General features: G+C 42.1%; 1 protein-coding gene across 2 annotated transcripts in view; it reads left to right on the top strand.

Moving 5' to 3' along the window:
• Positions 1 to 15017, top strand: part of VPS39 (VPS39, HOPS complex subunit) — a 47668-nt gene that overhangs the window by 20598 nt on the left and 12053 nt on the right. For both annotated transcript variants that reach the window (XM_025389690.1, XM_025389689.1), the window contains 4 exons: positions 540 to 723; positions 6964 to 7084; positions 7196 to 7316; positions 11613 to 11742. In XM_025389690.1, coding sequence (XP_025245475.1) covers positions 540 to 723; positions 6964 to 7084; positions 7196 to 7316; positions 11613 to 11742 — 556 coding nt within the window. The remainder of the gene's footprint in view (positions 1 to 539; positions 724 to 6963; positions 7085 to 7195; positions 7317 to 11612; positions 11743 to 15017) is intronic.

Raw genomic sequence — 15017 nt, 5'->3', positions numbered from 1 at the left:
GCCTGGGTGTCAGAGCAAGACTCTGTCTCAATTAAAAAAAAAAAAAAAAGTTGTTTTCAGTTTTTAGCAATTTTGAATAAAGCTGCTAAGACATTTGCATACAAGTGTTTGTGTAAACATACATTTTCATTCCTGGGCAAATGCCTGGAAATGGGATTGCTGGGGCATATGATAAGTGTATCTTTAAGGGGCATATGGTAAGTGTATCTTAAACTTTATAAGAAACCAACAAACAAAAAGGCTGCCCCATTTTGCATTCCCACCAGCAGTGAATGCGAGTTCTAGTTGCTCTGCATTCTCGCCAGCACCTGGCATTGTCAGTTGCCAGGCTAGATGCTTTTCTTTGCATTAGAGAACAAAAGAACGGGTTTTACATTGTGATAACAAAGCTTATTATAATGAACTCCGTAACATTTTCTTATGTCAAACAAGGAATATTATTGGCTTCTCTAGGTTTCGGGTTCTATCTGGATTTTTCCAGCCTGTATTCCTGCCTCTAGCTGGGGAATGCTAGGGACTCACTCTGTTTCTTCCTATAGGTGGATGGAAAGGGGTCCATCAAAGAGCTCTTTCCAACAGGAAAACAGCTGGAGCCCTTAGTTGCACCTCTGGCAGATGGAAAAGTGGCTGTGGGCCAGGATGATCTCACCGTGGTACTCAATGAGGAAGGGATCTGCACACAGAAGTGTGCCCTGAACTGGACGGACATACCCGTGGCCATGGGTGAGACCAACAGTAGCTGCTGTTTCCCACTTTGGGTTGGGGTTGTGTGCCATTCCTGCAAGAACGGAGTCCCATTCATAGCTTTGGCAGACTGCTTCACATTGTGTCATTCACTTTCCGTTCCCCTTCTTATAAGTAGATGACATTTTAGGGTCATTAAAAATGGGATAGTCTAGTTCTTGCAGGAAGCTGAGGGGGAAAACATATAAACAAATGTTTATTTTAGGAAGTGATTATCTACTGCTATTTTTTTACTTCTTAGTTTTTTTTTTTCTTCCTCCTTTTTTTAAGAGTTTTGATTGTGACCTCTGGCAAATAGACTACATTTGGAAATGAGTGGAAATTCGTTGTATGTGCCTACAGTATGAGTAATTCCATATTGAAGGGTTTTTAATGTCATAATTCCATGTTGAAGGGTTTTTCTATTGTTGCTATTTTATTGTTGTTGCTTAGAGGCACAGACAACATTTAGGTGATTTAGGTGTCAGTCTCTATTCTACGCATTAGGTGCTTTTGTTCTTATATTTGCTTCCGGTTCCCAGCTCTCCACAGTGGAATTGCTTGGAAGCATATAACCACTCTTGCCTCATTTTATTTTCAGTCAGAAGAGTGAGTATTACTAAAATAGTTGCTGCTGTGAAGTGGGACATGCTGACGTGCTTTCTGTCTTTAAAGACCCCTGTCTCTGCAGACAAGAGTTACAGTCTTGGATAAAAAGATAAAACAAGGCACTGCTTAAGGTGTTAAATTGGATGAGTTAAAATTCGGTAGTTCAGAGAAAGGGAAGATTGTTGTTTAATTAGTCAGGAAGAAGTTTCATTACATAGGTAAGATTGGACTACGTCAGGCAGGGAGTTTGGAACCTGGCTTGAAGAAAAATTTCCATTCAATCTAGGCAGAAAGCAGTTTGATAAACGAGTAGAAGTCCAAAGACGTGCCGATTTGGGAGAGGGCATTACAGAGCCTGACTTAACACAGGTGGTCTGAATTACAGAGCAGTGAAATAGGGCTGGTTGTTACATGTCCGTGAGAAGGTCTGGGAGGCCAGTAGATTCCTAAATGGCAGAATATCTTGATAAAAGCATCATGTTCTGGCTGGGCGTGGTGGCTCACACCTGTAATCCCAGCACTTTGGGAGGGTGAGGCAGGCAGATCGCCTGAGCTCAGGAGTTCATGACCAGCCTGCGTAACACGTTGAAACCCTGTCTCTACTAAAATATGAAAAAAAAAAAAAAAAAAAAGCTAGCCAGGCATGGTGGTGTGTGCCTGTGGTGCCAGCTACTTGGGAGTCTGAGGCAGGAGAATTGCTTGAAGGGAGGCGGAAGTTGTGGTGAGCCGAGATTGCGCCACTGCACTCCAGCCTGGGCAACAGAGCGAGACTCCATCTCAAAAAAAAGCATCATGTTCTAGGGTGATTATTCTGCTTGTTGTTAGAGATGAGTAGACCAGAAGGAAGAGAAATCAAAAGGTCAGTATTTTAGAAGGTCCAGGATTATGGATAGTAACAAGTTTGAGGGGCTTACGGGGCTTTATGAGAGGCTTCCTGATGTTCTAGGGGACCTTGTTTTCCCTTCAGAAGAGGAACGTTGGTAGATGAGTTTAAGAGGCATGTAATATAATGGTCAAGTGTGTTTCTGATTTTCCAGTGTGAGAGTTCCTGTTTTCCAACCTTCGTTAGTGCCTGGGGCCTTCATCGGTGCTTCTCAAAACCATGTCTGTGTCTTACTGCTGAAGTACATTTTGAGGCACTTGCCCTGTGAGGTCTCCTTTGACCCACAGGCAGGATTAGTCACTTCTTCGTGCTTCCGTAACCCTTTCCGATATCTCTGTCATGGCAACTTGTCACACGTGAGCAATCTGTCTCCTCTGTTCCTGTAGGAGCTCTGTGAGGTCTGAATGCATGTCTTGATCTACTTTGAGTCATTACTGCATAGTACAGTGCCTGAAACATCAGAGCAACTTAGAAAATGCTTGCTGAATAATTGCAGCATTATCCTTGTCAGTCATTATTTATATGCCTGCTGTACACCAGCCAGTCTCCCAAGTTTTGGAGACATAAAGAGATCCAGACCATCTCTATTGTCAACAAAAGATATGACCACCAAAGGGGTTTCTGTTATAGATTACCTTTTTAATTAAATGAGAACGTATTCAAGTGGGCCAGATTTTAAAAGGAGAAAGAAATTTTACGTATGTTTTACAAGTTAGCACTAAAGAGAATTGTACTAACTTTTCAAAATGAGGCCAGCATAAAAAGAAAAGAAAAAATTCAATATAAAACAATACGCTTTTAATTTTATTTTTCTGGTAGGATGAAAAATATCAGCCTAATAATAGCAGTAGCATTCAAAATGATAGAACTACAACTTAGTTCTCAGGTTACTCATTTCTGAGTTCCCTCCTAGCTTTGAAATTTTATTGTACTGTTCATTGATAGTATAAATTGCAAATATAATAGGAAAAACTTTTTATCAGAAAATGGATAATTAAACCAGTGCAGCAGCTCATGCCTGTAGTCCCAGCACAATGGGAGGCTGAGGCAGGAGGACTACTTGAGCCCAGGAGTTTGAGACCAGCCTGGACAACATAGTGAGACCCTGTCCCTACAAAAAATAAATTTAAGAAATTAGCTGAGGGCCGGGCGCGGTGGCTCAAGCCTGTAATCCCAGCACTTTGGGAGGCCGAGACGGGCGGATCACGAGTTCAGGAGATCGAGACCATCCTGGCTAACACAGTGAACCCCGTCTCTACTAAAAAATACAAAAAAACTAGCCGGGCGAGGTGGCGGGCGCCTGTAGTCCCAGCTACTCAGGAGGCTGAGGCAGGAGAATGGCGTAAATCCGGGAGGCGGAGCTTGCAGTGAGCCGAGATCCGGCCACTGCACTCCAGCCTGGGCGACAGAGCGAGACTCCGCCTCAAAAAAAAAAAAAACAAAAAAAAAAAAAAAAAAAGAAATTAGCTGGGCATTGTGCTCCCAGGACTTTGGTGGCTGAGGTGGGAGGACTGCTTGAGCCTGGGAGATGGAGGCGGCAGTATGCCGTGATCACACCACTCACTGCATTCCAGCCGGGCCTGCAGAGGGAGACTCTGTCTCAAAAAAAAAAAAAAAAAAAAAAGGATAATTAGGAATATAAATTCATAGCAGATTAGACACACTAATAAATTATTTTTATGAATATATTCTTTGAAGTTAAACTTCTATGTGGTAATTATGCATGTAGTGGTTTGCTTTTTACTAATTTTTTTACTTTTAAAAACATTTTTATTTTTAAATGTAAAAAACACATAACATACAATTTACCACCTGAGCCATTTTTAAGTGTATGGTTAAGTGGTATTAAGTATGTTAACATTGTTGTACAATAGATCTTCAGAACTTTTTTATGTTTCAAAACTGAAACTCTATACCCATTAACAACTCCTCAGTTCTCCCTCCAGCCCCTGAAGCCGCCATTCTCCTTTCTGCTTCTATGAATTTGACATCTTCTAGATACCTCGTATAAGGGGAATCATACAGTATTTGTCTTCCTGTGACTGCCTTATTTAATTTAGCATAATGTCTTCAAGGTTATGCTTTCCTTTTTCAGGCTGAACCTTAAAAGGGTAATATGTATTCCACTTAAAATTTAGGTAATAAAATAATTACTTAAAAAGGTACTATTCCACTGTATGTATACACCACATTTTTTTTATCCGTCCATCTGTTCATGGATGGTTGGGTTACTTTCACCATTTGGCTACTGTGAATAATGCTGCTATGAACATGTGTGTGCAAATATCTCCTTGAAATCCTGATTTTCAATTGTTTTGAATATATACCCAGAAATGGGATTCCTGGACCATATGGTGATTCTATTTTTAATTTTTTGAGGAACCACCATACTGTTTTCCATAGCAGCTGCACCATTTTACAGTCCCACCAATAGTGCACAAGGGTTCCAGTTTTTCCATATTCTCGTCAACACTTGTTATTTTCGTTTTTTGTTTTTTTTTTTTTTTTTTTAATAGTAGCCATCCTAAAGGCTGATAAGGTGATATCTCACTGTGGTTTTTTACTAATTCTTGAGATAGTACAGCATATAGTCATAGAAAGTACTTCTATTATCTCTAAGTTAGAGAAATTATGTTTCATATAGTATACAAACAATAAATTTATTTTACAGTTCATTGTAAGGTAAAGCAGATCCTTATTCAATCTTGTTCTGAGATTTGTGTTTTTAAAGATATGCTTTGTGTTGCTTATTTTCTAAGTTCCCTCCATTTATGTTAAATCTCCTTCACCATACAACTTCTCAAATATTGGAAGACTTGATTTGCAATGATTTTATGGTTTTGTCAGCTCTGCTTTTTGCATACTGACTTCGTTAGCACTGTGTGGAATTGTTTTGCTTCATCCAGCATGTTAAGCTTTGGACTGCCACATGCTTGTCAAAAAGTATAGAAAAAATAGTGGATTTATTAAAAGTTATTTTCAAAAGAGAGAGGAAGAGTGAAGAAAAGGAGTATAACCCAATAATTTGTACTGGATCAGAAGGGTAAATTTGATGTTATGGATAGATGAATCAAAGGTGTTTTTTTAGATATAATAGAGGAAAACAATTGTTAAGACTTAACAGCAAGTATCAAATAGAAATGCCTACACTGAGAATTCTGTCCAGCCACCTTCTCTGTGTACCATTAAGCTTTTGTCTTAGTTCATTTGTGCAGCTATAAGAGGATACCACAGGCTAGGTAATTTATAAAAAACAGAAATTTGTTTCCTCACAGTTTTGGAGACTTGGAAGTCCCAGGTCAGGGTGCCAGCATCTGGTGTCTGGTAAGGGCCTTCTTGATGCTCCTTCACATGGTGGAAGGAGAAGGGTAAGAGAAAGATAAGCTCTGTGTTCTCACATGGCAGAAGAGAGAGAACCCACTCCCACAAGCCCTTTTCATAGCACATTAATCTGTTGATGAGGCTGGAGCCTCACCACCCAAACACCTCCCATTAGGCCCCAACTCCCAACACTTTTGCACTGGGGATTAGGTGTCCAATGCATAAGTTGGGGAGGGAATAAAAACAGTCAAACCATAGCAGCCATCAGGTGGAGCATCACACCTTTTCTCCGTGGAAATCTCTAGCAGAAACAACATTGGCTGGAAATGTGGAACTCTTCCCTTAGAATAATTTTAGGGAGAATAGAATTTGCCTTCCCTGCCCCCCTTCCTTTTTATTTATTTATTTATTATTTTTATTTTATTTATTCATTTTTTGAGACAGGGTCTCGCTCTGTCACCCAGGCTGGAGTGCAGTGGCACAATCTCGGCTCACTGCAAGCTCTGCCTCCCGAGTTCACACCATTCTCCTGCCTCAGCCTCCCGAGTGGCCGGGACTGTAGGCACCCGCCACCATGCCCGGCTAACTTTTTTGTATTTTTAGTAGAGATGGGGTTTCACCGTGTTAGCCAGGATGGTCTCTATCTCCTGACCTCGTGATCCTCCCGCCTTGGCCTCCCAAAGTGCTGGGATTACAGGCATAAGCCACTGCGCCCGGCCTCTTTTCCCCCCTTTCTAAGAGAATGAAGGAAGAGGTTCTGTTACCTGGTTCTCCCACTGATGCATTGTTACGGGCAGCTGCAACTGGCCTTTGTCTGGCCTGGCTTTGTGACTGATGAAAAGGGAGCAAGTGAAACTTTTATACAGTTCTTTGGGGAATAAGGCAGGAGTGGGATCAGGCGACTGTCAGCACAGCTGATGTGTCTTTTTTGTGCAAAAGATTTCTCTTATCATAACTCAAGCAAAGCAATTTTTTTTCTTTTTCTTTTTTTAGAGCCAGGATCTCACTGTGTCACCCATGCTGGAGTGCAGTGGTGCAGTTATGGCTCATTGCAGCCTCAAACTCCTGGTCTCAAATGATCTTCGCACCTCAGCCTCCTGAGTAGCTGGGACTACAGGTGTGTGCCACCACACCTGACTAATTAAAAAAAAAATGTTTTTGTCGAGACAGTGTCTCACTAAGTTGCCTAGGTTGGTCTCAAACTCCCGGCCTACACGACCTTCCCACCTCAAACTCCCAAGTTGCTGGGATTACATGCCAGTTCTTTTTTCTTTCTTTCTGAATCACAGTGTAAGATCCTGGCTTGATACTTGACTAGGGGACTTTTTGGAGATCCGTTTAAATGTATCTTAGAATGGGCAGCTGAAACACTCCATAAACCCAAAGCCTTAGACCGGAACAGCTGCTTTATATGTTCTCCTTCACAGAGCACCAGCCTCCCTACATCATTGCAGTGTTGCCTCGATACGTGGAGATCCGAACATTTGAACCGAGGCTTCTGGTCCAGAGCATTGAATTGCAAAGGCCCCGTTTCATTACCTCAGGAGGGTAAAGAATTTCTTTTTTTACTGTGGCTATATATTATCCCAAAATTGTAAAGTCACCTGTGTCATCACAAAGTCTGTGATCTTTTGCTAATATTCTTACTCTTGCCTCCAGATCAAACATTATCTATGTGGCCAGCAATCATTTTGTTTGGAGACTCATCCCTGTCCCGATGGCAACCCAAATCCAACAACTTCTCCAGGACAAGCAGTTTGAATTGGCTCTGCAGCTCGCAGTAAGTCTCTTTCGTGACTAGTCTGCCTTCCTTATTGTTCTTGAAAGTAGGTGATTTGGGTGTCAATGTTCATATTTGTTTTGGATTAGTAGACTAAGCACATAGCTGAAAGTCCGGGGCCTTGGATACTAGGTCTGACTCCACCATAAAATATCTGTGTAACTCTAAGTGATTTTATTTTTTCACTTTATCTGTCCAATGTAGAATGAATATCAGTTATAGTAATAGTACCTTGTAGAATTAATGTGAGAGGCCAGAAGCGGTGGCTCATGCCTGTAATCCCAGCATTTTGGGAGGCCAAGGCAAGCAGATCACCTGAGATCAGGAGTTCAAGACCAGCTTGGCCAACATGGCAAAACCCCATCTCCACTAAAAACACAAAAATTAGCTGGGCATGGTGGCAGGCACCTGTAATCCCAGCTACTCAGGAAGCTGAGGCAGAAGAATTGCTTGAACCCAGGAGGTAGAGGTTGCGGTGAGCCGAGGTCATGCCACTGCACTCCAGCCTGGGTGACAGAGCGAGACTTTGTCTCAAAAAACAAAAAAAAATTAATGGGAGAATAAAATAATTTAATAGATATTGTATGGTCATGAAAAATTAAAGATAATGCAGACATTAAACTCTGGTAACAATCATAAATATGCTGTTATAGTCAAGTTGAATGCAACAACTAGAGGACCCCTCAAAATTCCTTTCCACAGTAGACGCCTATGTTTGGATAAGTAGGCTTTCTCTTGGTATTCTGAAACTACTTCAAGTTGTTGTATTCAGCCAGGCTGCGGTCTTATATTTATGATACTTGCTGTAATGTTTGCAAGGGATCTTGTTCACAGCAAAATAGTGACCACCTCTTGTTCCAGTGTTGATGTCAGAGTCTGTGTCTTGTTCTTTTAAACATCCTCAGTGATGATTATTGTCATCTGTAGGGGGTGGATTTGCTTTTAGGAAGCAACCAAAAGACATTCTGAGCCTAACCTAGTTGTTAAACCAGATATCGCTACTTTATGTATTTGGGGGTTTTTTGAGTTGTTTTGTTTTGTTTTGTTTTGTTTTTGTTTTTTTTTGAGACAGGGCCTCATTCTGTCACCCAGGCTGGAGTGCAGTGATACAGTCTTGGCTCACTGCAGCCTCAACCTCCTGGTCTCAAGTGATCAGCCCACCTCAGTCTCCTGTATTGCTGGGACCACAAACATGTACCACCACACCCAGCTAATTTTTTTTATTTTTTGTGGAGATAGGGTCTCACTTTGTTGCCCAGGCTGGCCTTGAACTCCTGAGCTCAAGTGATCCTCCCGTCTCAGCCTCCCAAAGTGCTGGGGTTATAGATGTGAACCACCATGCCCAGCCTCAGATAGTGATACTTTAAAGAAGAGATTTTTATGAAGATGATTGTAATAAAACTGAATTTCTAGGGTATCCTGTAAACAATTTCTGAAAGGAAAGCAATTTTTTAGAATGCAGATACTTTTAGTTATCTATGGTAGCTACTCATGAAGAATATTTACTTTGGATATATATGTTCTGGATTTAAAGTAAAAATCTGATAGTCTAATAGTGTGACATAGTTAATATTCCATAAAGATGATTGCTTTCTTGGAGCACTGAATTTCAGCATCTTACTGTTTTTTTTCTACTCATGCATTGTCCTGTACTATTTTATTTTCATTTTTAAAAATAATACAATTGAATGCCTATGAATGCACCATCCTACCCAAGAACCATAACTTTTATAACTTTTTATAGTCCTTCCCATCCTATCCCTCTGCCTCTCCTCCAGATGTAATCATTATCCTAAATTTTGTATTTATCATGACCTTACTCTTTTACATATACATTTAAAATATATATTTAATATATAAATACATGTTTACATGTAAAATATGTATTTAATGATTAAACACATATGTTTAATCTTTTACATATATTTAATATATGGAAGTATGTATTTAGTTTTTGAACTTTATAGAAAGGTTATGCAGTAGGAAACTCTTTTTTTTTTTTTTTTTTTTTTTTTTTTTTTTTTTTTTTTTTTTTTTTGAGACGGAGTCTCGCTCTGTTCCCCTGGCTGGAGTGCAGTGGCGCGATCTCGGCTCACTGCAAGCTCCGCCTGCCGGGTTCCTGGCATTCTCCTGCCTCAGCCTCCCAAGTAGCTGGGACTACAGGCGCCCGCCACTGCGCCCGGCTAATTTATTTGTATTTTTAGTAGAGACGGGGTTTCACCGTGGTCTCGAACTCCTGACCTTGTGATCCGCCCGCCTCGGCCTCCCAAAGTGTTGGGATTACAGGCGTGAGCCACCGCGCCCGGCCGGAAACTCTTTAGTCTATTTTTCTCAGCAGGAAGGTCTCAGAGTCTTCTCAGTGATCTTCCTAGTTCAGGTTGTTTAATCTCAGGTAAAGAAAATGGAAGTGGGTTCCTATTTTTCCTTCTCTTTTCTAGGCTCATACTTATTTTGTGTTCTGCCCTTTTTATGACAAAAAAGGTTTGATTGACATCATCTTAGTCCAGGAAGAACCTGTCTTTTATTTGAATAGATAAGCAAACATAATAGAACTTTCAGAGGGAAATTACAAACTAAACTTTGGCATTGATAAGTCCTGGAGCCAAGTGTCAGAGAGGGACAGTTCACTGTGGGCTGGAAAAGGCATCCTATGGCTAGACACTTGAGTTGACCCTTTAAGAATATGTTAGATTAGGATCAAGAGCAGGAAATGGAGCATTCCATTCCAGATGGAGAGGAAGTTAAAGAAGTGAAAAGTGTGGCCTATGTCTATCACATTTGGAGCCTGTCCTGACTGGAGAAGAAGGTGTGGCATAAGTGTTCGAGACTCAGCTAGATAAGGAGGCTGGCACCAGGTTTTGGAAGCCTTTGAAGCACCAAGCAGGAGAGTTGAGACCAGGGACAGCCACATGTTGATGATGGCTTGGACTAGTGTGGTGGTAATAGGAAAAGAAAGGAAGGGGGGAAATTAAGAGACATTTTGAAAGGAAAAACTAAATTTGATAAAGATTGGCTAAAGAGGTATAAGGAGAAAATAAGTTATGAGGAAGAAGCAAAGTTCATAGCAGCTGCATTTGTTTAGCTTTTACTGAGACTAGGACCTTTCCCAACTGTGCCAGCTATGCCAGATGGCTTTTTTTTTTTTTTTTTCCCCAAGACAGAGTTCAGAGTCTTCCTCTATCGCGAGGCTGGAGTGCAGTGGTGCAATCTTGGCTCACTGCAACCTCCACCTCCTGAGTTCAAGCAGTTCTCCTGCCTCGGCCTCCTGAGTAGCTGGGATTACAGGCATATGCCACCACACCCAGCTAATTTTTGTGTTTTTAGTAGAGACGGGTTTCACCATGTTAGCCAGGCTGGGTCTCGAACTCCTGACCTGAGGTGATCCACTCACCTTGGTCTCCCAAAGTGCTGGGATTACAGGCGTGAGCCACCGTGCCTGGCCCAACCCATCCTTTATGTCTCAGATTAGGTCCCTCTTGGAATCCATGCTGGACCCCTGACTCAGACTGGATTCAGGACCCCTACCACATGCTTGTCATCACTCTTACCCTATTTTGTTTTGATTTTGTGTTTTTAAACTAAACTAGGTTTTATTCAGATTTGACCAGTTTTTCTATTAGTGTCCTTTTTTCTGTTCCAGGATCAAATCCAGAAATCAGATTGCATTTAGTTGTCATGTGTCCTTAGTGTCCTCTGGTCTGTGACATTTTATCTTTCCTTGTTTTTCATGACCATGACAATTTTCAGGATTACCAGTTAGGCATCTTGTAGAAACCCTGTTGTGTTTTAATTGCGTACTTAGCAGTCTTACAGTTAGATTGTAAGGGCAGGCTGCAAGGCAGATACCATGTGGCTGTCTCGTACACTTTGTTTTATTTTTTATTTATTTATTTATTTATTTTGAGATGGAGTCTCACTCTGTCACCCAGGCTGGAGTGCAGTGGCACGATCTTGACTCACTGCAGCCTCTACCTCCCGGGTTCAGGTGATTCTCCTGCCTCAGCCTCTCGAGTAGCTGGGACTACAGGCACTTGCCACCACGCCCGGCTACTTTTTTGTATTTTTAGTAGAGACGGGGTTTTACCATGTTAGCCAGAATGACCTCGATCTCTTGACCTCATGATCTTCCCGCCTCGGCCTCCCAAAGTGCTGGGATTACAGGCGTGAGCCATCGCGCCCGGCCTTGTCTTGTATGCTTTGGCGTCTGTAGCTCCTAGCATCTTCTCTAACATCAAGAACATACTGAACAGTATTTGTTGAGTGAGTGAGCTCTTACCTATTCTACTCCGTTATTAGGAAATGAAAGATGATTCCGACAGTGAAAAGCAACAACAAATTCATCACATCAAGAACTTGTATGCTTTCAACCTCTTCTGCCAGAAGCGTTTTGATGAGTCCATGCAGGTCTTTGCTAAACTTGGCACAGGTAACAAGTGGTGAGGCCTTCATATAAGGAACTGGTGGAGGAGTATGGGAAGAAATGATAGTAGACTTCTGAAAATGGAGAAAGTTTAGGCTCATCTAAATTGATCCTCATACCCAGCAAGATCCTGTGGGGTGGCCATAGTGGTTACCTGTCTATACTCCTAATCCTGTGAATCTGGTCTTCTCAATAAATGTGGACTCCCAGTTTTCCAGTATGATATGCCCTTGCCATTAAAAAAAGGTAGCAGCAGGTCATTCAGTTCAACAGATGGGTATTTGATCAGCTAGTGTTCATTGAATGCTGTTCTAGACCAAATTCCTTGAATTAAACTGCAAATCATTTTTGAGAGCCAACACAGGGCAGTGCCATGAAGCCCTTCCTTTTCTTAGTGTCCTGAAACCTCTCGACCTGAGTGTAGTGGCAAGGAGCAGGTGCCCTGGGGTCTGCCTCAGATCCGGCAGAGTACTGGACCTCTCTGTGTTTCTGCTTTCTCCTCTGCAAAAAAGGGATGATCATACTACTGCTTACCTTAGAGTGTTGCTGTAAGGATTATATGAAGTGCTTTGAACAGTGTGTGGCACTTAACAAGTGCTCTGTAAGTGTTTGATGTTATTAGTATTCAGTATCATTACTGTATATTCAAAACTGTATATTCCAGTTTTGCTTAATTTGGATCAATCTATATATATACTTGGTTTGACTCTGTATCATACTAGTATCTCCTCTTCTCCTCTTCATTGCTTTGCCTTTTTTCTACCATTCCTCAACCTTGGCCAGTAATGAACTGTGGTAACTCCCTGTATCAGTCAAGATTCTTGGTTGTGAGCAATGGAGACCAACTCTGGATCATTTAAGTAGAATCTGGATAAATTAAGCAAAGTTTATTGGAATGTTAGGGTAATGACAGTTGGAAGAACCCATAAAATTGATGGGAGATTAGGTGGGGAATAGATGGAAATGAAGGGAGCTCTGGAGGCCCTCCCAGCTGGAAACAGGAAGCCAGAGAATGATCAGTTTGCAGCTAGGACAGGCTGGGCCATCCTGCACTAGCATAGCCACCTCCTTAGCCGTTGCCACTGCCACTTCCCCTGTTGTTGCATCCCTGATAAAAATTGCCACCTACAGTGTATTAGCTATCTAATGCTATGTCACAAATCTCCCCAAAACTGTATGGCTTAAAGTAACCGTAGTCATCCATCTCTGTTAGTACTTGTTGGTCAGGAATTTGAGAAGGGGTCAGCTGCGCTGTCCTTGCTTCACGTCTCTCAGGCAGTTGTAGTCTTATGTCAACTGGGCTACCATCATTTGAAATCTGGACCGAGCTAGAAGATCCACTTCCAAGCTGGCTCACTCATATGGCTGACAAGGTGGTGCTAGCTGGAGCTGGGGGCCTCAGTTCTTATCCAAGTGGGTCTCTCTTCAGAGCTGCTTGAGTGTCCTCATGCGTAACAGCTGGCTCTTTCTGGAAGGACTGTCTAAGGGACCTAGGCAGAAGCCTCAGTGGTCTTTTGTGACTCTCACTCCTGCTATATTCTGTTGGTTTATAAGGGTCCTGCCATGTTCAAGGCAAGGAAGTTCAGACTTCGCCTCTTGATGGAGGAGTGTCATGTTATCTAAGAGGAGCACATAGGGTGGGATGTATGATATATGTTGGTGTGTACCACACTGCTTGTATCCTTGCATCATTTTCTCCAGATCAGGGGATCTGATTAGCCAGGATTAGGTCATGGTCTGACCCCCAGACTCTACCAGGGGTGGAGAAAGAGGTTTGGCTCCCCTCTGCTTCTGAAGGCAAAGGTAGGTCCCTAGAGCTATCCTCCCACCAAGACTCCACATAGCCTGGAAGAGAGAACTTGCCCTTATCTGAAGTACCTAGAGTAGGCAGATTCATGGAGACCACAAGTAAAATAGAGGTTCCCAGGGGCTGGAATGGAGGGACAATAGGGAGTAATTGTTTATTATTGGGCAGTTTCAATTTGAGATGATGGAAGAGTCCTGGAGATGGATGGTCCTGATGGTTGCACAACAGTGTGAATGTATTTAATGCCGCTGAATTGTAGGCTTACAAATAGTTAAAAGGATAAATATTGTAGCATGTGTATTTTACCACATATAGACACACAGATTGTTGGATGAGTTGTAGTAGCAGAAGACAGGGGTCTACTACTGGACATGGATATGGGCATATCCCTGTGACCCAGAGGTCAGCAAGTTGCTGCTGCTTCCACTGCCTAAGGCCTGCAGTGACCTCCGTTCCCACAGAGCTGGCGACTGGGTGTGGGCTGCTGTATCCAGGCAGGTGCCTCTACGGAGTGGCAGAGCTGTAACCAGACACTGGCAGTGCCGTGTCTGGCGGCACACACGCATGAGCTGGAAGAAGGAGGCTTCCGTCTCACTTTCATTTCCACATCTCATAGCCTGTGTCTGGTGGAACCAGATTTTCACTTAGAACCCTGACTGCTAGGGAGTTTGAGAAAAGTCGTTTTCAGTTTTATAGCCCCTGTGGACTAGAAAGGAGTAGAAAGGAGTAGAAATGGATGGGAAGTGCCAGTTGACCAATAAACAATAGCATTCCACACTATTATAAATTATAATAAATGTAAATTATAGTAAGTTATATAACCAGTTAACCAGCCCCCAGTGGCAGTGATGGGATATGTTGGCTACTTACAGCATTTTCCTGTTACAATCTGGGAGTGGCCAGGTACAGTGGCTCATGCCTATAATCCCAGCTTTTTGAGAGACCAAAGAGAGAGGATTGCTTGAGCCCAGGAGTTCAAGACCAGCGTAGGCAACATCGTGAACATCATCTTTACAAAAAATTTAAAAGTAATTAGTTGGCAGGGTAGTAATGCCTGTAGTCTCAGCTACTTGGGAGGGTGAGGCAGGAGGATCACTTGAGCCAAGAGGTCAAGACTACAAGAAGCCAAGATTGTGCCACTGTACTCCAGCCTGGGAGACAGAGCAAAACCCTGTCTAAAAAAAAAAAATCTGTGCGCATCTGTGAGAACATAAATTCTAAGGCAGAAGGAAAATGTCACCTCTTTAATATTGTTAATGTGTACCATTTTGATTCTTAAAGTAGCAGAACATTTTCCCACTTATTTATACTCTCTTATCAGTTGGTCTTGTCTTTTGGTCATTTATCAAATGAAGTCTTACATTTTATTACCAATTTATGTGAATTTGTTTATCTAATCAACATATTACCCTCTTTTTAAAATTTTTTTTGAGACAGGGTCTCCACTCTTGCCCATGCTGGAGTATAGTGGCAT

The sequence above is a fragment of the Theropithecus gelada genome, chromosome 7a, assembly GCF_003255815.1.
Source record: "Theropithecus gelada isolate Dixy chromosome 7a, Tgel_1.0, whole genome shotgun sequence".
Lineage (NCBI taxonomy): Eukaryota > Metazoa > Chordata > Mammalia > Primates > Cercopithecidae > Theropithecus > Theropithecus gelada.
The sequence above is the reverse complement of the archived record's forward strand: the minus strand, read 5'-3'. Positions and strand labels throughout refer to the sequence as shown.